A 23,444-nucleotide genomic window follows, 5' to 3' on the forward strand; every position below is an offset into this window, starting at 1 on the left:
GGCGAGCGCTGAGAGGGAAGCGGCAGGGCCTCCTCCCACGGCGCGCTCGCTGATTGGCGGCGTGCCGCCCGGGGTCGGGGCAGCTGCCGCGGCCGGCGGGGGCGGTAGGGACGGGCCAGCGCCCTTCCTCCCGGCTCCTGCCGCGCCGTGCCCGGGGACTGCCGGGGTTCGCACCGCCGCCTCTCACCGCGGCCCCGCGCCCGGGCAGCCGATCGCTGTCGCGCCGCTCCCCCGTCCGTGCTTAGGTCAGCCATGTCTAAGCCGCCACCTAAACCGGCCAAGCCAGGTGAGGGAAGGACAGAGCGGCCTGGCCCGTCCTTGCCGTGCGGGGCGCGACGCAGCCTGCTGCTGCTGATACGTGAACGGCTTGGGTTTCGGGTCTGCGCTCCCAAGCAGCCCGGGCGAGGGTGGGAGCGGGCACAGCCGTCCTTCCGTTCCGGACCGCGCCCTGCCGCCATGAACCTCGGCACCACACGCCTGGGTCGGCGGGGAGGGCTGCCCCTCCCATGGCTGGAAAGCAGCGGGGGCTGCCCTCGGGCACCGTGTCTGGGCCGGCCCCCGCCCGCTGTAGCTCGGGAGAAGGCTGGGGAGTGCCCCAGGTCGGAGCCATCGCCCGGGGACAGGCTCCCCGTGTCACGGGCTTGGCAGAGCCCTCTTGCCCCGGCCTTGCTCGTCTGCAGCGCGGAGCCGCGGTGCCCAGCGATGGCACTTGGCCTGCCCGCTCGGCGGTGGCCGTCCGGGAGCTGCTTGCATAGCCTGAAATGCTCAGGAAGCCTTTTACCCTTCTAAGAAACAGCGCTGAAGTGCTTTGGGGTTGTCTCGTGATTGCATGTATTGGCAATATATTAACGCATAAAATCAGTTTTGTAGTGTAGTCGCATGCAACATTTTTCATCTTTAAAGATGGAATCCACTGTTTTCCCATGTAAGACTCTAACAGCCAAACTCTAAATATGTTCTTTGAAATTCAGGTATCAATATGCACCTGACCCTTTCTAGTGCATTTAGTCCTCAATGTGTAAGGTGTTGCTCCTGTGTTTTTTTCAGAAAAATTTACTGCAAAGCCGATTTTCTAAAAAAAATAATAGTGACCATAGCTTGTTCTAAAAATAAATTGAAAAGCCATTGGAAGTTGCATGGTTTTATATCTTAAAATAGAAGTGGAATTTTTCGGGTAAATATACATTATTCTGTCACAAATTTAACCATTAACTTTAGGGTTTTGCGTTTTTTTAAGTAAGGAACTGATCTGGAAAATTTAATGGCTATTTAATATGTTTTTGTATCATCTGTCAGTGTAAAAGCTTAAATTCGTACTAGAAATTAAAAATCCACTCTCCCAAAACAGAATTATCTGATCCCTAAGTATATCCAAACTTCAGATTTTTTTGCACTTAGAATACTGTTTGAAATGCCAATGTAAAAAAAAGTAATAATAATGTTTAGCCTAATTGAGTGTTTTAACTAGACAGCTTATAAAACAGATTTTTAATTTGAAGTCAAGTAAGTGCAGAAACAAGTTTAGACTATTTAAACCATCAGTCTCATCCTGCCTGCAGAAGCAAAATCTGCTGAAGCTCTCTGGCTGTAATTTCATCCTTAGAAGAATTTCCTCTGCTCTGTAGTTTGCTAAGCTTCTTTGAAAACAGCTTACTTGAAATTAAAAAGACAGTAATAAAAGCATTGCTGTTATGGACCCTTACCAAAAACAATCAGTACAGAGGAAATCTGCAGGCTTCTGAAAGAATGTGGTGTTTCACAGCTGAATATGTATGAAAAATGGGATTTTCCGATGAAGCTCATAGCTGAGTTTTCTGTTTTCCAAGAAGATGAGTCAAATTTAATGTAAGATTCTTAAGGTGTTAGAGGCTGTAGCTCTGCCTGACTTACAGGAGCTCTCAGACTGACTCAGTGTTCTGTCTAATACTAGGTGTCTCTCCCTGGTTTGGTGGGGTGCAGTTTGTGGTGTGCTTGATCTGATAAAATGCAGACTGTCATCAGAAGGACAGGTTCCCTACCCCCACCATTCCTTTCTGTTCCATTTAGTTATGTGACAAGCTGGTGGTGCTCTCAACTTTTTTATATATGGTTATTTGTATGTCTATGTAAGGTTATTTTTATGTCTGATGAACTTGCTGAGCTGGTTTACCAGCATGAGTGCTTGACACAGCAAAAGGAAATTTGTAGGAGAAGGAAGACAAAGAAAGTAAGATTGTCTTGCTAATGACCTTCAGACCTGATTAAGGGTCTGATTAAGATTAATTTTTCCAAATACCTGACTTCTGAGGAGAAAAAATTTTGTGACATCTGTTGTGTCAGATTTTTTCAAAGTAATTTTTCGGAAAAGGATTGCCTTCTAGCATACTTCTAAATATCTCTGTAGTTACATGTCTGACTTCTCTATGTTAATACAGAATACAGATAATACACCTTTGATACTGTGATCGAATTTCTTAGGGTTATAGATAGATGTTATTTAAAGACATAAATATAGGAGCTTCATGTGGTGACACAGTTTCTACAGCAGTGGAAGGCTGTCTCTTTCAGTGGCATTTTGACTGCTTTTGCTAGAATGTCTTGATGCCTTTGGTCAAGCTGTGTTGATTTTTCTTCACTGATTATTAGGTATCAAGTCTTTAAGTTTTGTCAGGACACAGCAAGCCTGCTTGCATTGCTGATGAGTTGCTACAGTTCAGGACAGACAGGAGAGAAAAACAGACAATGGTTGCTGTCATGCATTCCTCTGTGTTTGGGAAATTAGAAATGCAGATTGGACAGAGAAGGAGGGAAATATTTCAGTGGTGGGGAAGTGAAAATATATAGTGAAATAAATTTCCTTTTTAAAACACTGAGTCTTCACTGCTTAACTCAGTGATTTTGGACCTGAGTTTAGTGCTTTAAAAACATGGGGAAAAGAGGTGATATGAAGGGGCAAAACCAACTAGCTGTGACACTGCCATTTTCTTCTGTACATGAGAATATTTTTTCTGACAGACTGCTTTTGTGTAAATCCTGTTGTGTGCACAGCACATAAGGATTTCAATTACATAGAGATTGTTTTGACATCAACATATGACAATTGTGTTTGTGAACACTTGGGCTAGTCTTTTGGGTCTGTAGTCAGCGCTTGGGTAGGGGACAAGATTGTTTATAGAGACTCTAAATTCTTCAGTTTCTTTCAGTGTTTTGAGGCTTTTTAAGAAGTGCTTTGCTTTTCTTGGGTAACTCTGTATTGTAACTGTTTTCTAGCTGTAGTTTTTACTTAGACTCTTTATCAAAAACAAAACGGAATGGAGCAGATGTTGAAAATAGCAGAAACTTTTCTGTCGGCATTATGCAACAGTAGGGTTTCCCCTCCATCTTTTAAGAAATCTGCTGATGTCTCAAGCTACATTATTCTTTGCAGAGTTCGTATCATGTTGGATATTAATCCTGTTTACAAAAGTTGCTTATTAAGTCCTTGGATTTGACAAGCTTTAAGGGCTTCTTCTTAGTTGTCTGTTACTTAAACAGTGTTTTCTTGAAGAGTGCTAACTGTCTGGTGATGTCTTTTTGATTAGAGCCTTATATAGTGTGCAGCAAAAGCTTTTGGGGAGATGAAAGGAGTGTGCTGATATTTTTAAAAAAACCTTACTTTCATGTTCACAGTAAGCTTTGTTGATCCTGGCCTAGAGCTGAGACAACATTTATATTTTATGGAGAAAGACCAGCCTTTGTACCAAGGAAATTAGAGTTTTGAATTACTCCAGTTCAGAGGGAGGCAGGAGGAAATATAAGGATTTAACATAAGGGGTTGCTATCTCAATGCAGTGTTGTTGACTTTCCTCCCGCTAGTAGCTGTCAGAGGTAAAAATAGGGTTCTTGAAATAAATACTTAGTTTGAGTCATAAACAAGTTCACCCCAATTCTAAGGTGAAGTAGGAGCTGTGACAGCATTCACAGGAGCAGAACACTCGTATTGAGTCACATGCCTTGGCAGTCGGCTTAAATTTGAAATAAGTTGTGGTGGTTTGGGCTTCTTCTGTACTCAAAGAAAGGTTTCTGTTAGCTAGGAAGATGTGAGCATGTGGATGTGGGGACATACACTGTAATCATCAGGTCTGAGGGGAGAAAAACATCAGAGAAACAATTAAACAGTTTCTAGTCTGCTTTCAATATGACTTACAAACTTTCATTTCTGACCTCAAATGCTCTTATTACTGCAAGTTGCTGGGACCTCCAGCAAGCTTCCTGCAAGTGAAGGTATGCTGGTATTCATAAAAATAAAATTTATAAGAAACAGAAGATTTCAGCATCAGGCTATGACAGTGACGTTGTGTTCTCTTACATCTTCTGTGAGAATATTTTTCTTCTGATTTTCTGTAATGAAATGACGTTTGTTCCTTCCATTCCAGACCCTGATTAGTGCAGTCCATGATTGTTCCTGGATACCTCAGTTTGTCATCTAGGCTGGTACCAGTCTATCCTTTGCATTTTTTAGTATGCCCTTCCCCTCTCCCCCTACATGTGTTCTCTGTGTTCACTTCCCCTTTCTGGTAAGCGTTACTTAGAAGCTGAAGATGGTTCTCTAAACACTGGGGACTCCACCTTTTTCTGTTTCTGTTGTGGCAGTCCTTAAATGCTATGTTAAACTCTGCTGTGTCTGCAAGCAACATGCAAAGTACAAATGGCACTCCTGTAAAAAGTATTTCCAATACTTCGGTACCTGTTTGGAGACTTGTGTGCAAAGGAAGGAAAAACCTTGTTTTCCAATTTTGAATGCTACAAGCTTGGGGCAGAGAGTCTAGAAAGCTTCTTGGAAGAAAAGGACCTGAGGGTGTTGGTCAGCAGCTGGCTGAACATGAGCCAGCCCCGGTAGCCAAGAAGGCCACTGGCATCCTGGTTTGCATGAAAAATGGTGTGAGCAGCAGACAGTACCTGTCCCTCTGTATTGGCTGGTGAGGCTGCACCTGAAGTCTTGTGTCTGTTTCTGGGCCCCTCACTACAAAAAAGACATTGAGGTGCTGGAGAGAGTCCAGAGAAGCGCAGCGGAGCTGGTGAAGGGTCTGGAGAGCAGGCTTGGGAGACCTAATTGCTTTCTATGAGTATCTGAAGAGAGGTTGTACAAAGGTGTGTGCTTTTCTCTTGTCCCAAGTGACAAGTGATAGGATGAGAGAAAGTGGCCTCAAGTTGTGCTGTGGAAGTTTAGTTTGGATATTAAAGAAAATTTCGTCACTGACAGTGTTTGTCAGGTATTGGAACAGGCTTTGCATATTTTCACCTTTTGGGTCATTTGCTACAGGTAGGGGTTCAAATTAGTTGTTTTCAATCAAATTGGTCCTTGAGTAACTGATTCTGAACTGTTTCTGTCCAGTGTTGTGGCAGCAAGGAGAAAGGTGGCTGATGATTGGGTTGAACCATTTAAGAGGTTGACAGACTTGTGTTTTTTTTAATTAACTGTAGATTACCATAGTCAATTCTGATTTTCTACAGGACAGAGATTGTCTCTCTGTGTCCTGTAGGCACTGGCAGTGCTTTGTAACACGCAGTGAGTCAGTTTATCTTGAGTTATTCTGATTTTTGTGGTAGTCTTGAGCTACTCAGTCTTAATACAGCTAATGAAATTATGCTGCTGATTAGTAGCACCTTATTCGAGTCAGTGAGATTTGATTGTAGCTCTCTATGGCAGATGCTAACAAATGACTTCTACCAGTCCAGTGGGGCCAAGCCTTGGTAGCTCCTGTGAACATTGACTTACCACCATCATTATTTTGTTTAAAATATGTGTGTTTTGAACCAAGGACTGTGTCAGGGTGGTTTCATGTTTGAGGACGTGTTATTGACAGCTAAATTAAATTTCATTATCTCCCCTTTGATGCTGAAATACCAGCCTAACACAAATACCTCACTAAGTTATGCCATACAGGTATAGATCTTTTTTTTTCTTTTTTAGCTTTTCATTAGGTGGGTTGAAAGCAAATAAGAGAATGGAGAATGTTTTGGTGGTAGAGAGGATTTTAATGCTAATGTGTGTGGTGGTTTAGAGAAGCTAGAGTAAAAGAACAGAAAGGAAGTGGAGAAAAAAAGTCACTGTGAGAGAAACAGTAACTCCTTTTTGCTGTGCTCCTTACTTAGCACTTCTTTGGAAGCAGTCTTCTGTTAATGGTACTGCAATTGATTAAAAATAAACCTCAGAGTTGTAAGAAGAAAACAAAAATCTTTCAGTCTTTTTAGAAAACGGTTTTGTGAGGTCTTTTTATTACTTAGCATTATGAAGCAGTGCAGGTATCTCTCTTCAGTACCTATTTAAGCTGTCTTTACTGTTCTGTATTTCATTGTTTTTATGTGCTTAGTGGGGGAAAGGATCCTCTTAGAATTATGAGTTGCATGTTTCCCTTCCTCAGAAAAGCTGGAGAAGTTTATAGGTAAGTTATTCAAAATAAATTAAAAGATGTGGGGTCGGCCCAACCAGACATGAGTTTTGTGTTGCTAGTTACAGAGAGTAGTTAGTTTGACTCCTTTACTATGGTGCATTGCTGAAGGGAGGGTTTGGCAAGTTGTGACTTGGGAGGTTTGTATGCTGAGAGTATTTGTATCTATTCAGTATGTGTAAGTTACGCTTTTTGCTTGTCAGGTAGTTGTTTTGTGAATGTTTAATGCAAATTCCATAAGAAGGGAGAAGACAGTCTTATGACTGAAGTTTGGGGGTTGTGAGACTGAAATATTACTGGTGAATATAGAAATTTGCAAAAGCAGGTGTGCTTTGCTGATGATGTGGAAGATCAGGTAGAGAGAGCGTGAGCTCCAGAGGATGACCACAACAAATCAGCCCGTGTTTATCAAGAAACTGGGGTTTGAGCCAGATAAGGGAAGAAGCCTATAAGTGTTTTATCATGTCTTCCCTTACTCAGCTGGCTCAGGTGTGAAAACTCCCTTCTGTGAGGAAGGTGTCAGACATTCAGACTTAGCCCAAAGGTGTTCATCCCTGCTGGTGGGGTATAACTAGCTCAACTATGCTGGCTTGAAAGGCAGCTGTTGTATCTTAGAAGGTGACATAAACCACCCAGGCCCCAGACCAATTTCTGAGGCCTTCCACCGGAGAGAACTGCATGTGATCCACAGTGTTATATCAGAGAGTGTTAATTTCTGCTCCTCTCTTGGAGATACCTGGGCATTCCCACCTGAACCTGAGCATATGATATTGTATTTAACTTTGCGCTTCATGGGATTTTCCCTATGGATCCAGGTTATGGCTATCACTTTGATGTGGACATCAAAATTGCTAGTCTTGTCACTAGGTCCATGGGTGGTGATGCCTTTCTATTCTTATCCTTTCTTTCTGTTTTTCTTCACCTAACTTCTGGAAATATATTGTAAATCAGGCGAAAAAATTCCAGTCAAGGCCTTAGTAAATACCCTGTATCTGCTTAAGTTAAAGCTGGCTAAATTACAGTTTCTGAAGTGCCTTAGTTTGTCTGGATTTTGCTTGAAAATTTGCCAAGTACCTAATTCTACCTTGATGTTCTGAAAATTTGCATGTAAAGGTTTGTTATTGAAGATTTTTGTTGTTTCTCCTGTACACTGCTGTAAATGACTCAACCAACCTTTCCCTAAACCCACTGAGCAGACCAGGGCATAACAGGACTGAAAAGAAGACCCCTTTGAATCTGTCCCTGTGCTTAGAAAAAGATTTGTTGTGGGACATATCACTGCCATGTGCTTCCATGTACTTTGCTTTTCAAAGGGATACTCCTCTCATTAATCATGCTGAGAATAAAGTAATTCATGTGTGCCTGGTGCCTTGAAATTTTAAAAAAGTACATGTGCTCTGTGTTGTAGTTACTTTGTCCTTTAAAAGTATGCAGTGGGGAGGTGCAGTCAGTCAACTTTGATAAGTTCAAATCAGTGCTAATGCCTGGTTCACCGTCCTACCGGAATCTTGAAACATGGTGTGTACTAGAGAGATGGTAGTAAGTGGAAACAGAGGAACACCTCAGGTGCTTTCTAATTTTTGTGTCCTCCAAAGTAAATATGTCTGCCAATGCAAGCTAACTTATGTCTGCATGCCTAGAGATAGGTATTGCTAGATAAAAGTACTCCCAGTGATTAGGCACCCATGTACCTAATAAAATACAATTTCTCTTGTTTGCAGAACAGGATTCAAGTCTGATGGGTCCTTTGCATGCTAACATTTTGTTATTCTTCTAGACTGTATTTTTGCATTAGAATTTGGTACCAAAACATCAAAATTTACAAATGCTAAAGTCCCTTTGTTGAAGCTCTTAAATAAAGCAAAGTAAACAAGCTAAATATCTTTTTATCAATACATTTTAAAAGATTGGGGTCAGTAATGAGTAGTGTTTAACTTCAGTATAAAGTACTGTAAAATTAATATTAATGAGACATGTAGGTCTATAAATGCAGATCTGTACTTTGTATTTCATCACAGAAGAGTGTTTTAGCACGTGTTGGTCTGTCTGTGACACCACAGTTGGACATTTGGGGAAGTAACTCCCTGTTTCAGGTTTATACAATTTAAAAAAAACCACAAACAAATGAAAAATTAATTGCCTTTTGTTACATAATGTGTTAGCCGTACTGTAATCAGCATCAGTATTTCCAGTCATTGCCTCTACAGGTGTGATAGCTTTAGAAAACCTGTTGGCACATATGCAGTACGTTAGTATGAAAGACACACAAAACACACAAATGCATGTTTCTCCTTTTCCCTGTCTTCTGCCATTTTTTCATTTCCCCTTTTAATATTTCTTACTCTTCCCTTTTGTTGTCCATTTCCTCCTCTTACTTACATTAAACACTAAAGATTAGTGTATGATGGTCACAGTCTCCGTAGTTGTTAGTGTGCAGTTCTGTCTTTTGTTTTTGTGTCTTCTGTGTGAGAAAGCTAAGGAGAAGGGTCAGTACTCCTGTCTTCCATCCTGTCATGTTATCTCTTGTTCTTTGTTTCTTTTTTTTCTTTCTTTTTTTTCGGGCATTGTTGCTTAGTTTCTCTGCAGCTGCAGTTCATGTTTCATGCTGAAGCTCTTTGGTCCAGGGTGCATTACTGTGTGTTGTCCTTGTTCATCATCTCTGTGTAGGTCGTAAACATCACTCACGTTTCATTCTTTTTAGCAGTTGCCAGAGTTGGAAGTATTTTGTTTCTAAGACCAAGGCTTGAGAACTGTGGGACCTTTTATGTCTAGGAAATGGCTGCTGTGTGAAAGACAGAACCAACCAATAAAGCCAAAATAAATTCCTGTTATTAAAAATTAGGAACTGGGAAGAGCAATAACATATTGGGGGGAAAAAGTATGTACAGTATCTACATGCACTTGGCAATGTGTTTACACAGATTCATCTTATTTTTGTAGTTTTACATACACTTAGTCACTTAGAAAAAGCCTGAGAATAGAGAACTGCAGAAATGTCTTGCATAGTTGTTATGCCTTGGCTAGTGTTCCTTGGCATTACTGTTGCTAGGGAATATCCAGAGGCATTTGAAAATACAGTTTAAGAGCCACCCCAAGGAATGTTGTAAAATTGCAATTGGGTACCATCCTCCTTTCTTAAGCTGGTCAGCATATTCACCTCCTCAATCTCATTTCTAAAGCCCTTAAGTTAACATTCTAAAATGATCACTTTTGTGGGTGGGATTTTAGATACTGGTATAATAAAGACTGCATCTAGTAGGGAAAAAAAAAAAAAAGAAAAAGGACAAAATTCTAGAGATGATGGTTCTTAATTAGAAATGTAAAGGCTTATTCTTGATACCTACTCTGTCTTTACTCACTTATCTCCACTTAGTAAACAATACGAAACATTGCATGTGTACCCTTTATTTTACTATGGCCTGTGGCAGTAAGTTCATTAGTTTCTCTGAGTACACAAAATAGCCTGGACCCAATGTGACCTAAGTAACACATTCTCCTGATGGATAAAACTCTGAAATTTTATACGAGCTAATCTCTATAAACGTGTATAACGTAAGAACCTGTGTGTAACTTACACTTGCAAGCTTAGAACATTTAAAAATAAATAAACCTACATGCTTAAGACTTCAGATACCTAAAAGTAAACAATACAGAACAGTCTGCCTAATATTCCTCTAGTAAGTCAAATGGACTCCAGCAGTTCGACTAATGTAGTTGTGTAACATATGTGTTTCCTCTATATTTTTACTTTCGGTTCATGCTCTTGAAATGTACCTTTTGAATTTTTAAAAAAAGTTTGTAGGGAAGCTTCTTTTGCAGTTTATGCAATTTAATTTGAACCTCTCTGCTTTAAGGTTATTTTTCCCTTGGCTTGAATGCTGCTGTCAGTCTCTTCCAAAGTGCCCTATTAAAACATCTCTTAACCACTCACTGGAATTGCAAACCCTATGCCTTATGTTCAGCATCTGAATAGAATAGGACATCAGATGTAGATTAAATAGGACTTCATGAGCATTTGTCATTTTTCTTTGTGAGTTCTGTGTCACTGCATTATTTTCCTGATAATGATTGCAAGTAAGTGTAAGAACATGTTGGTGACATTGGTCACTGGTTTGTTTCTTCTTTCCTTAATTCTTTGTCATTTGACAGATTTGATATTAGTAATAAAAGCAATGAACAGCATGTATGAGTGTGTGAGGGTATATGTGAGTGAAATTGCTCTTTTCCTCAGAAATCAATGACAACACTTCTGTTGCCCAGTGAGCTATAAGGACTGTGTTAAGTGTGTAGAAGAGGCTACTTAGATGTAACTGATCAGGTGGCCAGTTTCCTTCATAACCCATGTTGCTGGGTTTTTTAACTCAGATTGCTGAGTCTTTTCATCGTGATTTTCTTGGATAGCACAAATTCATTCAGCAACCAGCGTTAAGCTCAAAGAAATGTAGTTGGATTTAAGTGGGCTGCATTTAAAAGCGTGGTACTGGTACTGATTTTTAAATTTTTTTTTTTTTTTTTTTTTTTTGTTTGTTTGTTTTGTTTTGTTTTGGTTTGGTTTTTTTAGGGCAGGTTAAAGTATTCAGGGCCCTGTATACGTTTGAGCCCAGAACGGTAAGTACATCTAGACTTCAGCGGTTTGTCCATAATATTTCTTCAATTCTGCTATTATTGGCATATTAGACTTACTGTACTGAATTTTTAATGAACTGTTGATGGATAGTCAGTCTTAATGTGAATAAAACTGTCTGATTAATCATCAGTCTCTTTTAAGGACATCTCTTTTTAAAAGCAGCATGTTTTCTACTGTAGTATCAGTTACCTACAATCAAAAATCTTGAGAATTTGAGAAATCTTGAATAATTTGTTTTTTCTTCCAAAGACAGTAATGATAGTTGAGACCTAAGAGATCTGGAGAACTGTGACCAACCAGAAAGAGTTCCCAAATGACGTTAACAAACCTAAGAGATATTTCACTGCTTCCTTTGTGCAGTGCTTTGTTGGAAAGGCCACAGTCTTCCTGTGTTGTCAGGAAAGTTACTGATCCAGAAAGTTAGCTGTAAGCAAGTCAAACTATGGACTGTCAGGCTATTGTCTTGGTGATAGAGAATTTGCGTTGTCATTCTTTTGAATGAAGTGGTGAATGTGTTGTGACTTTTCTAGGCGTTTGTTTTTTCCTACATACACACATTCAGATTTATTTGTTTACTTTTTTTTTTTTTTTTTTTTTTTTAAGCCAGATGAACTGTACTTTGAAGAAGGAGATATCATTTACATCTCAGACATGGTGAGTCTAAGACATCCCACACAGACTGAATAGTTCTGAGATGCAATATATCCCATAAAATATTTTCCCTTTTCTCTGCAGAGTGATACAAACTGGTGGAAAGGAACTTGCAAAGGGAGAACTGGACTAATTCCAAGCAACTATGGTAAAGTCTAGAATATTTTTATTTGGTAAAATCATTCACAATTAAAGGAAATCACTAAATAAAAAGACATCTCAAAAATGGATTACAATATTCGTACTTAGCAGTATTCCACCATGTATTTCAGAATACATCCATCTGCAGTACCAGTAACCACTGGTAACTACATCAGTTGCCAGTGGTAACCGCTGTAGGTATGACTACATCAGCAGTGGACAAGCTGTCTTGTGTTTTTATAACGAAGGGACAGCTTGAGTTTGCTGAGTGTTTGTGTTTCTGGTTATGCTCTTAAGAGATACTGAGATACTCTCAGTTTTGAGGGGAAGAACACTTGGATGTAAAGGATACAGTTTTGCTTGCCTTTTGTTGTTTTTTTAGTGAATATATTCTGCCACAGAAAACATTGGTTTCTTGGGGTTTGCACCACGTTAAATATCCCATATTTGTTTGGACCGAATAGAGACTGCTTTTTCAGATTCAATGATAATCACTTTTAAAAGCCATGAGTACAGACAACACAACACAATTCCTCCAAGTCCTGCCAGGAATCATAGGCAGAATAGCAGGGTCTCGTGACAGATTGCATCACAGCTACCGATATGACTTAGGTTGATTCATGTTGTCCCTTCTTCAGCAGGAGATGTTATGGTAGCAATGCTCTGTTTCCCTGCCCTGTAGTTAGTAGGAAGATATTAATAGAAATCTGTGGTGCAGTCATTGAATCTACATCAAAATTCACTTTAGTTTGTGACTTCCAAACTGACTCTAGTCTTGCTGTCTGCCAGAGATCAGAGGTCATGCACTGTGCAAGAAGACTAATATACAAGAAGACTAATTTATACATGCTGCATATCTACATTCAAATTTCTTTTGAATATTGAAGTGAATATTTAAAATAAACCAAACAATCGATTACTTCATGGTCCCATTGACAGTATTGGTAAAGCTTCAATTTTAGACCAGGGTTGGGGTGGTGTCTGTCTGCACATTTGCAAAAATTCCATGTATCAGCAGAAGAGAAGCTTTTGCAGACCTTAAGAACAAAGAGTACTGGGAACACGTCTTCTGATTTAGACCAATAATGCAATGTGATGCTGTTTGAAGTTTTCACAAGGTTTTCTCTGAATTAGTTTCCCATACACTGGAAATTACAGTGCATCTCACTAGTCTGTCACTCACAAATATCTTTTCATTTTAGAATCAAATATGTTTTGTTTCCATGCAGGTTTCAAGTACATGTTTCAGAAGTAGTTAGAATTTACTCTTTTATTTCAGTGGCAGAGCAAGCAGAGTCTATTGATAATCCACTGCATGAAGCAGCCAAACGAGGTATGTTTGGTGTTTTAATTGTGCAATTCTAAAGGATGATTTGCTTGTTTTTTACTCTAATAATAGTAATAATAATAATAAATTTAGAATGAAGATGCTCTTCTTGTTTCTTGAGCAAGTTACCTGTTTTACAAAGTTTTACAGCTTTGAAACGGTGAGATACTGCCTGGTGGAATTGTCTCTCTGTACACAGAGGAATAGTGGTATCACCCATTGAACTACATAGGGTTATAAAAGTCTTCTGGGAAGGGAAGAAAAGATAGTTGGTATGGGTTCTTATGACTTTGTCATGATTTGTTATGACTAGGTATGAGTTGTTGTTCAGTGAATTAAAAATATTGCTGCTAATCACTTCCTCTCTTCATAAGTTCCTGGGAGGACTGATGGCATTTACAAAGTACTATTTACCTGTAATGGTTCTTTTAACATTCCAAAGAAAAAAAGATGATCAAAACTGATTTTGTCTTTCAGGCAACCTGAGCTGGTTGAGAGAGTGTTTGGATAATCGAGTTGGTGTCAACGGGTTAGACAAAGCTGGAAACACAGCTCTGTATTGGGCATGCCATGGAGGCCATAAAGGTATCAGAGCATTAATTTGAAATTATTGTTGTCTGGTTTTCTTGTTATGCTTGTTAGGCTGATTGATTAAATTGCAGTGCTAAATAATAAAGCCAGAGGTTTTTCAATGTAATTCTATTTTTTTTCTTTAATAAAAATCGGGCTAGCAGGTAGGTTCAGCTCCGTCAAGTGCTGTGTGTTTTGTTGTTGCTGTTGAAGCAGGCATGCTCATTCGTGTAACTTAGAGGTAGAGTGGAAGAAGGACAGATCAAAAAGAAATGCATTATTATTTGGGGTATTTCATGCAGAAGCATTTTTTGTGACTAATTGTTTGCCCAAGGCAGTCTGATTTACAGATTTTCATTAGCTGATTTGATTGGTCTTTCATTGAGTCTTAACTACAATGAATGCAAAAATAGCATAATTCCTTTCCACTAAATTCTTCTCTTACCATCTCTCCCTGTTTTCTGCAGATGTAGTAGATGTCCTGCTTACCCAGGCAAACCTAGAGTTAAACCAACAGGTAGGTTGAACCCATAGACCCTTAGAGTAGAGATGTGATGTTACTCACCCTTGGTAGAAGCTGAAAGTTTTTTTGCTGCATTTTAATCCTGTTGCTTTTCCCTCTAACTCCACAGAACAAATTGGGAGACACAGCTTTGCATGCTGCTGCATGGAAGGGTTATGCAGATATTGTAGAGATGCTGCTGGAAAAGGGTAAAATCTTCACCAAGGTTTCAACAGTCTGTGTACAGACTAGATTCCTGAATGTTGTTTAATTTGTATTTCTTAAGTGTTTCTGTATAACTCAGTTGCAGTCTTTAGCCAGTTCACCTGCCTGACTTGCAGGAAAAGTCTTGCAGAAAATTCTGGCAGCTGTTTGGAAGGTAGACATCTCACTGGTCAAGATAATTTCATCCTGCTTTACAGACAAAATTAGGCACTTAAACCCCAGAACAGCAATGATGTCTGCTTCTTGAAAAGGAAGTGCAGCCAGCAAGTTTCCTAAACAATTGTAGCTTCTGCAAGAGCATCCATAGCTTTTGGTCTGCTTCAGAAAGTCAGTAGCTCAGATTCCCTTGTCCATTACTGTTCTACCCACATTGGTGAAAGTCATATCATAATGGCATTGGTTGAGAAGTAACTGGGATTGTGATTCATGATGAAAATTTTCTTCATGAAGGGGCAAGAACAGATCTGAAAAACAACGAGAAGAAACTGGCTTTAGATATGGCAACGAACGCAGCTTGTGCTTCCCTGCTTAAGAAGAAACAGAGTGCAGGTATTTCTGATTTTGTTTTTCTAGTAATTTTACTTTTGGAGAATTAATACTTTAGCCAAATACCAATATACTGATAGCCATAAAAACCATTTGGGAGGTACATGGGCTAAGAATTGTGTTTGGAAGGGCTTACTTGAGAGAGCTAGTTTAGAGCTATGATAGGAAGATGGTTTATCATATGCCATGATTCTGACTGCACACAAAATGCCACCTTGTATCAGCAAGCGGCAGTAGAGTTCAGAAGGTGTGAAAATACTAAGAGAAGAGATGAAAATAGAAGACAGACCCTTCAGACAAAATGAAAGCAAGGATGGAAACTATTTTTAAAGTAGCATACCAAAAGGGACAGGGTGCAAGAATAAAACAATGTCCTGTCTTTCTCCATATGCTTGTCTGTTCCTTCAAACTTAAGCCAAATAAGCACCAACACATGATTCTCCTTTTCTTACTGCTAATTTTTTTTTACTTTCTTATTTCTATGTGTCTCTGAGTGACTAACAGAGAAATAACGAAAGAATGCTTTCAGGTGTTAATAAAATAGTCTCACTGTCTCCCACTGTGTTTGTGTCTCCTAATAGCATAGTGTCCATGTCCAAAAGAGTTAAAGAGGCTATTTTAAAAAGCTAAAGACTGAATTGTTCAGTATTGTGTAACTGCTATTGCCTGTAGCTTTCAGGAGGCTGAAGTAAGGGTGGAAACTCTAAGTGAAACAACAAATTACTTGAAAACACTGGCAGGGTTACAGTCAGGTTTGGTGGGATACGCAGTACAGCAGTTGCATGGTCACAGGACTAGTGAGAACAGAGGGAATGCTAAGCTGTAAGAGCCTAGAGGTTATGGTAATTAAATGGAGGAACAGCCGACTGCAACTTGAGAAGGCCAGGAAGAGCAGTTACAGCAAAAATAGTGTTCTGTTTTTTGCTAGAGGTAAAATCAGGAATTCCCAGAAAACTGGCAAATTATGTCTCCCAGTCTTGGTTCTTAAGAAAGCAGTTTTAGAAAAGGGCAGAATCCTTCTCTTTGTGTGTGTGTGTACATCTACAAACACACACACACACACACATATATATATACACATATACATACATTCATTCGTACATATCTAATACTTTAAATATGTATGTGTAATACATACTATTATGTATATTATATTTTCATAAAGTTATTTGATCCCTATTAGGAACACTTTGTTCATCTTTGCATGTTGATTATAGGCACCTGGTACAGGTGTTTTCTCTCTTGTGATGTCCTAATAATTACACTAATGTTTTATTTCCTGATGCTAAGTAACTAATCTACATAACTAATCTACTTCTTATCTACTTCTTCATTCCCTTTAAATTAATTATGTTTGACTGATTTTTTTTTTTGTCCTTAGTCACCTCATCTATCACCAGTCTCTGGTAATTTCACTCCCTGTCTTTTTTTCTTGCCTTGGTATAACAACTGATATTCTCAGTCTAACTGCAGTTTCAGTGTTAACATCCTTGTTTGTTTTTCTGTCTCAGCTTGGCCTTTTATAATATCTCTGACACCACTGATCTGTTACTTTTCTTGCATTTTGTATTTTCTTGGTTATTTTCACTAATTTAACTTTTCTGTCTCTTGAGTCTGCATTTAAGTATTAAAGTTCATTTAAGTCTGGATGTGAAACATTGTTCTTCTTCAGAGATTCAGTTCTATATCAGAAGTCTTCTCTCTGTTGTTCCTGTTTACATATGGCTTCTATCATAGTCCATCTCTAAAACTGTTTTATTGCAGGAAACTTATTTTGTCTCCACTTCAATGTTCAGATTTGTTTTACATGTACAGACAGATATTCAAATGTCAATTGCTGAAGTACTTTCTAAAAAATTAAAATTATTAAAATCATGTCATAGAAATGCAAAAAGATTATGTTAATTGTGCTGCTAAACAGGGGAGCAGAAGAAATGTACAGAAGAAAAGTAATTTGTACTTTCTTGAAACATGGCCCTTTGAGCACAGGGCTCTGCAATTTCTTTTCTTCTTGTTCTCCCTTTGCTGCTTCTCCTCCTAAAAGATGAGAAACATTTTTTTCACTTAGATTTCTTTTCTCGAAATGGTTGAGCAGGTTCATTTTTAACTTGCTCATTTTTCTTGTTTCAGAAATTTAGGATAACATGGTTATCACTTCTGTGAATTATGTCAGTCTTGTCTCTGTGCCTGGTATTTTCAGTACTCTTTTTAAATTTTGTTTCTTTCCAGGTACAGTTCGAACATTGAGTAACGCAGAGGAATATCTTGATGATGAAGACTCCGATTAGCTTTTTTAACTCCATATGGAAAACTATAACTTGCATTGTCTGTGTTGTTTTCAAAACATATCTTCACAACTAAAAAAATATCACATTTAGACTATCACAATATAGCATATTGATGAGAGGGTGAAAGCATGCTTTGCAAAGGAGTAATCTTCATGTAGCCAGAAGATGTCACATTTTAAGTCAGAGTTCTTTTTTGGAATTATCACAGAGAAAGTGTGGCACACCTTTATCACTGAATATGGCAGAGGATCATCTTCTAAACTCACAGGTTTCATCTCAGGCCTTCCTAGCAAGTGCCTTGTATCTCTGGAATACTCAAAGGTCCCATGTGGGACAGCAGGACACCACTGCTAACATTTCCCCAAATCCCCCTGGGTATATGTTCCTTCGTGCAGCTAATACAGGCAGTCAGTATTGGCTGGCAGGCATAAATGGAGCTGCTACCATAGAGAGGGGCAATTGTTTGCCCTCATGGGAGACAGCATTGCAAGGTTGGATTTTTAATTTTGGTAAAATTTTTTCCCTTCCTTCCTCCGTCCCTCTTAAGTGAGGTGCAAAACGACCTGAGACAATCTGCCTCAGGAATGCTTTGTCTTCTCTATTGCTGTGAGCCCACTCCCTGAAATGTAACACAGGTGAAAGGCTTGCTTAAGTCAGGTTTGCTTTAGGAATTCACTTGGATTTGTGGCTTGGATATTTTACTTTTTGAACTGTATTATGCTGAAACTATTTGTAGTAAAAGGAAGACAGAATATTTTTCTATTTATCCTGTCTAAAATTTTTTAATACTGATCTTTGCTTTTATTTTTTGCAAGTGCTCTTATGTCTTGTCCTAAATTACCTCAAAGTTTAAGTGCATTTGAAGTAATGAGGGAAGATGTGCATCAAATATACCACAGGTATCTTTAGAAGAGACACCTGAAGCTGAATAAAGATTTTTAAAATGTATTGCTGCTTCCTGTGAATTAAAGAAAAATGGAAAATAAATTCAGCCACTTTAAAGCTTCCCTGCAGAGTTCAAAAGTAGTACTTCCTTCAGATTGCTCGAGTAGCTGTAGCCAAATGTTGCACATTACTGAGAGATACTTTCTTATTGTGATGGTAGTAAATGTTACAAGTATTTGAGATACAATCTCATTTTCGAATTTTTGTTGCTAACTTCTCTAATAGAGGTTTCTGACAAATTCATGCTCACACAGGAGTCTGTGATACTAAAATAAAACAAAAAAACCAAAGAAAAACAGGGACCAAAAAAAGCTCTTGTGAAAGACTGGGGATAAATGAAAAGCTCTTGTGGAAGTCTGGGGATAAATGAAAATCACACTAAGTATTTAAGAGATTTTAAAAAGTCTAGAGCTTCCTAATTTCCCATTTTTAAAAATACATTGAGCCAGATTTTTATTTTTATTGTCCTGCAGAGAACTAGATGCCAGTGAAGCTTGTTAAGCTCTTATCAAAGAAGGCAGTGTTTGATTGACCAGAACTGTTTGAGATGGGGACATTGCCCAAGCAGTGATCTGCAGATGTAAATCTAGACTGTTTAAATGTTGAAACCATAGAACAAATGTTTTAGCCCTATGCAATACTGTGGTTAAATGAACAGTGATGTTTTATTTTGTGTGAACTTGAAGATCCTAGAGGGAAAGAAATAAAAAACAAATTCACCATTTATTCTCTCTAGCTTTCATTGGAACGGTTGTTGAACATAACTCATTATATTTAAGACTGTTCTGCTTCACATTTAATCAGCCAACTCTTTTACTAGCTCAGCTTTTTATCGTAGTTAAGCCATGTGTTACGCTGCATACTGTTGATTAAAATTATGCAATTGCAAAGTGCAAGCTTTAAAGTCCTGTAATGAGAGGCAAGAAGGTTCAGGTATCTGTTACGTGAGTCTTTTTCTTGCAAAAACAAAGCTCACAAAATTTTTCAGTGTCACAGGACATGGAGGGAATGGCTCAAGTCACTGTTTTTTCTGTGTAGCTTTGGAGGCAGAGTCTGTATTCATAAATAATTCTTAATGTAATGTCTTCTGCTGCCACGGGTTCAGCAGCCTATAAGGAAGAGGTTATGCCCACATCTGTGCAGTTAACAGCTGCCAGAAGAGCCTGTGTTCTTCTGCGGACAGATCTAAGTGCTGCATAGGAATGGTGACAGAAGCACAAGTTGAGCCCAAGGATTGTATCCAAAGTTCTTGCCGGAGTGTCCTGAAGGAAGCACATTTATATCACAGGCACCTAGGGGGTGCTGTCATTTGTCTCCAGGACAAAAATTAATGCTTTCTGTTTTTTCCCACTACTTTGTTTTTCTTTATGAAACTGTCTATTCATATTCTGAAATACAAATCACTGTGAAAGCTTTCAGGCAATAAATTACTTTTTGTCTAACTCCAGGAGTAAAGTTTTGATTTAAAAACAAACAAACCAACACAACAGAATAATTACCGAAAAAAAACCCCAAAACAAATGTCTTACAGGTGGAAGAAATTACAGCTGGAGTAAGCTAATACAACATCTTACTAGTTATGCAAACCTACTTGCTCCTCCTACTTTCCCTCAATGTTTGTACCACTACAGACTTATTTAAATTTAAGACTTTTTCCACAGGCGCGTACACTCAGGTGTGTAACAATAAGAAAAAGAGGAGATTTAGGAACAACAAAAGGAAAGTTTTCAAGCTCATGGTATCTTAGAACTGAACATTGAGGGATTATTCTTCAGGTTGAATTAATGTGTGTTTTCTATTGAAAATCAGCTGTGTTCTCGTCAGGGAATAGAAATTGTTTTGATTGATATGAGGCTCTTTGAAACTAAATTAGTAAATTTTCTGTTGGCTTCATCAGAGGAATCAAATGCTTGATCCCTGTTTTATAGAAGGAAAAAATGGGACATTTCTTGCATTGTCTTTTGTATAGTTAATTGGATTCTTCATAATTTTCAAGTTAGTGTACTGTATTTCTAAGACAAAGCCCATCTTACTGAATTCCACTCTTACACATCCCATCACCTGAAATGTAATTTGCCTAAAACAGAACAAGCAGAAATGGTTTTGGAGAACTTGGAACAGAAGCCTTCATAAGCAATTAATTTGATACAAAATCAATATCCTAATATGCTAAATAAATAAAAACGTAAGAGCTGGGTTGGTTTTGGTTGGTTGGGCTTTTTTTGAAACCACACATTAAACCAACAGAAGCTAAAAATAAGACAATACTAAAAAGCAATTTAAAAAAAAGTGATTTACATCACTAGTTCTGGAACAGAATGTGGACTGGTGGTAGTGTCTGGTTTCTGCCTGTGGCAGAAAACTACCAAGTGCCCATTTACTTGATGCCTGTTGTTTCCCAGCTGAAAGTTGATGCTGAAGATGATGTGTCCCACCTGCAGCCTTTTCTGGAAAGCCACATCATTATTTAATCCTCCTGCCAAGGTTAGCGGTCTTCCTTTGGGTTCTGTGGAGCAGTCCATAGAGCACCAGGGAATTCTCCTGGGATATATTCCTCTGTGACTGTGGCATTGCTAACCTGTGAGCAATGCCACTGGGAGAAGTAGTGTGGTGCAGCTAATGTACACCCTCACAGCATTGTTACAAAAACAGCATTGTTTGGTTGTGAGAAACTCCTGAAATCAGAGGCTGAAGGAATCTCTTGCAGAGATAATGGTAATTTAGGTCGGATTTTTTAAGTAAATGTGCAGCAGCACAGAACCTGGCAGGATGCCAGCAGTCAGATGTTAATGCGTGTCAAGTTTGTGTAGCCAGGAAAGGGTCTGTAATTTGCACTGTTCCCTTGAAAGTTACTCCTTTCCCTGAAATTCTGAAGCACACATTAGAGTAAATGTCTGTTCTATTCTTTCTTCCCCTCTATCCAGAGATGGACTTCTAACTTTAAGGAAATTTATTGAGATTTAATATAAAACAGGTATGAAGACTCAAAGTGGCACAAGAAAATAGGACATTTAGAATTTTGATACAGTCATATTTCTGATTTGAAATCTCAAGCAAGTCTCAGGAATCCAGTGAAGATACATGGGCAATGGAGGACTTCTGTTGTTAAGCTCAACACGTACCTGTATTAGTTTTCTTAATTTACGTTGCGTAGAGTAAATACAGAGTATATTTTTGTTCACAGCTTTGCTGCAGTCACACCACCAATTAACTTTATGTCTACAGGGACATAGTGAAATTAATGACCATCTTCAGTCTGTCTTGACCATCTTTAGATATGCTCAAGATAAAATTAGAGTCAAATGCTCATAATTTGTATTCAATTTTAATGTGTCCTTCCTGTTCAACAGACATGTACAGCACAAATAGTTTCAAAGTGTTAGTAAACACTTACTCAGACTTTCTTAATTGAAAGCTCTAATTTTATCTTTTCGTATAATTTCCCTTTTATGGTAAAAGATGGTACATTTCCTATAATCTGAAATTCATTAAAAACCAGTATGCTTCTCTATCAGTTTTTCACTTCTCTTTTATGCTTTTCCTGAAGATTTCTGTTTAAGCCATTTTGCTAGAAAATACCAGCTACATAGCTATGAGTTTGAAAAAGAAGAAAAATGAAGAAATTAAAATTATGTCAGGCCTACATGCACTTACAATGAAAGCAAGAGCAATAAACATTTTGTTGACCAGAACATTGTGTTAGAGGTAGATTGAGTAGCGGGCATTGTAATTAAGAGAACCTTAAATTGATTAGAGCATGTGTTAGCATTTACTTTAGCTTTAACAACTCCCATCTAATCAGAGAATGTGATTTCAGTTACAATTCTGTGAGTACTTTTCTGAAAGATAATTTCCACATGGAGTTTCAACAGTGGAGAGTTATGGCGTAATACAATTTCGAATAAATTTCATTCTGCTAAAAGATTACAGAGTGCTCTCTAGTCAGACAAGAAGAACTCAAAAGTTCAAATCACTTCAGAGGCTTAACCACAGCTAATATTTTCTCATCTGTTGGACAATGTCAGAAGAAGAGTTTTCATAGGCTTCTTCTAACTAGTGCTGAAAGTGTTTAAATTATTTCTAGTAGGTGTGACAACATCATTCAAGCGAAATGAGTTTGAAATGAAGAACCATTATTACAGATTAAATAGGTTGAAAAGATCTGGTGGTGCTCATATTTAATTAGGAGTCTTTTCCATTCATTTTTAACTGAAGCCAGCTTACACCAGACACAGCTTCAGGAGTTTTCTAACCACTTAAAGATTCTGGTTTTATTCATATTGTTTTAAGAAAACTCCAGTTCGGTTGTATATTAATGTTTTATGGGCTGTTAGCTATTAATTAGCTGAGCTCTGGCTTTGTACTTTTGTACTTTTGTACTCTGGCTTTGTACTTTTGTACTCTGGCTTTGTACTTTTGTTACACCAGTTGCTGCAGCCTACAAGCTATTACTCTTTCCATTTCAGTCTAGTACTCAGAAAGTCTAAAAATGAAATTTGAAGTTCTTGTGCTAGGCTTAGCTTTCCATTTGTTCAAACTGGATGTTTGTCCGAAGTGCACCGTAGCCATATCCTCACTGCATTTTAAAAGTATCTTGAAATTTTAAAAAAAGGGAAAAAATTAAAAAACCAAAGTTTTTAAAAATAAAAACTTAAGCCTAGAGGATAGAAACTCATGTTAGATGCAAAAAGGTAAGAGTGCAGTATGGAATCTCTCTGGAAATGCAATGGAAAGGCCCACTATTTAAGTATCTACCCACCAATATAACAGCATTAGTTTTGTGTAAATCCATACAGACAGCCTGAAATTTTTCTTACCTGATTTTGTAATTAAAGTATGCACATCTCTCTTTTGGCTTTCTTAAATTTAGTTTAATTTAGTTTCTTAAATTACCGTTTGTCTGAAGTTACTTTATGATTTCCAGGATGCATTTGCTTTGGTCTTAAATTAGAAGAAAGAATTTCAGCCTCATATGAGAAAAGTAAAAAATATTTTTCATATATCTGGTGTTTATACATACCTGTAACTTAATGCTTGGAGATATGAGTTGAAAAAAAATCTCCTTTGTATTTCATGTATTAAGACACAAGTGGGAAAATTCTGCTTCTTACTAACTAAGAGCTGTTGAGCATTATTAAAGTAATACTTCCCGCTTCCCTATGTGAGAAGACAGTTTGATCCAAACTCTAGCATGATAATATATTACTAATTT

The 23,444-nt window shown here is 38.2% G+C and overlaps 1 protein-coding gene across 1 annotated transcript; it reads left to right on the forward strand.

Moving 5' to 3' along the window:
- Positions 1-113: 113 nt before the first annotated feature.
- On the forward strand, positions 114-19,675 carry OSTF1 (osteoclast stimulating factor 1). The gene is made up of 10 exons (XM_041422233.1): positions 114-286; positions 10,972-11,018; positions 11,641-11,691; positions 11,773-11,836; positions 13,109-13,162; positions 13,634-13,741; positions 14,194-14,243; positions 14,359-14,437; positions 14,904-15,002; positions 17,229-19,675. The coding sequence occupies exons 1-10, from the start codon at positions 253-255 to the stop codon at positions 17,285-17,287; spliced, it is 645 nt and encodes a 214-aa protein (XP_041278167.1). The 5' UTR covers positions 114-252; the 3' UTR covers positions 17,288-19,675.
- Positions 19,676-23,444: the final 3,769 nt, after the last annotated feature.

This window comes from Onychostruthus taczanowskii, unplaced genomic scaffold, assembly GCF_017590055.1.
Source record: "Onychostruthus taczanowskii isolate IOZ18803 unplaced genomic scaffold, ASM1759005v1 scaffold72, whole genome shotgun sequence".
Taxonomy (NCBI): domain Eukaryota; kingdom Metazoa; phylum Chordata; class Aves; order Passeriformes; family Passeridae; genus Onychostruthus; species Onychostruthus taczanowskii.

Excerpts from the sequence above, each read along its gene's own strand:
- OSTF1 (XM_041422233.1), top strand. The coding sequence starts at position 253 with ATGTCTAAGCCGCCACCTAAACCGGCCAAGCCAG. Across the intron at positions 11,692-11,772 it reads TCATTTACATCTCAGACATG|AGTGATACAAACTGGTGGAA; the intron begins GTGAGTCTAAGA and ends TTTTCTCTGCAG. Across the intron at positions 14,244-14,358 it reads ACCTAGAGTTAAACCAACAG|AACAAATTGGGAGACACAGC; the intron begins GTAGGTTGAACC and ends CTAACTCCACAG.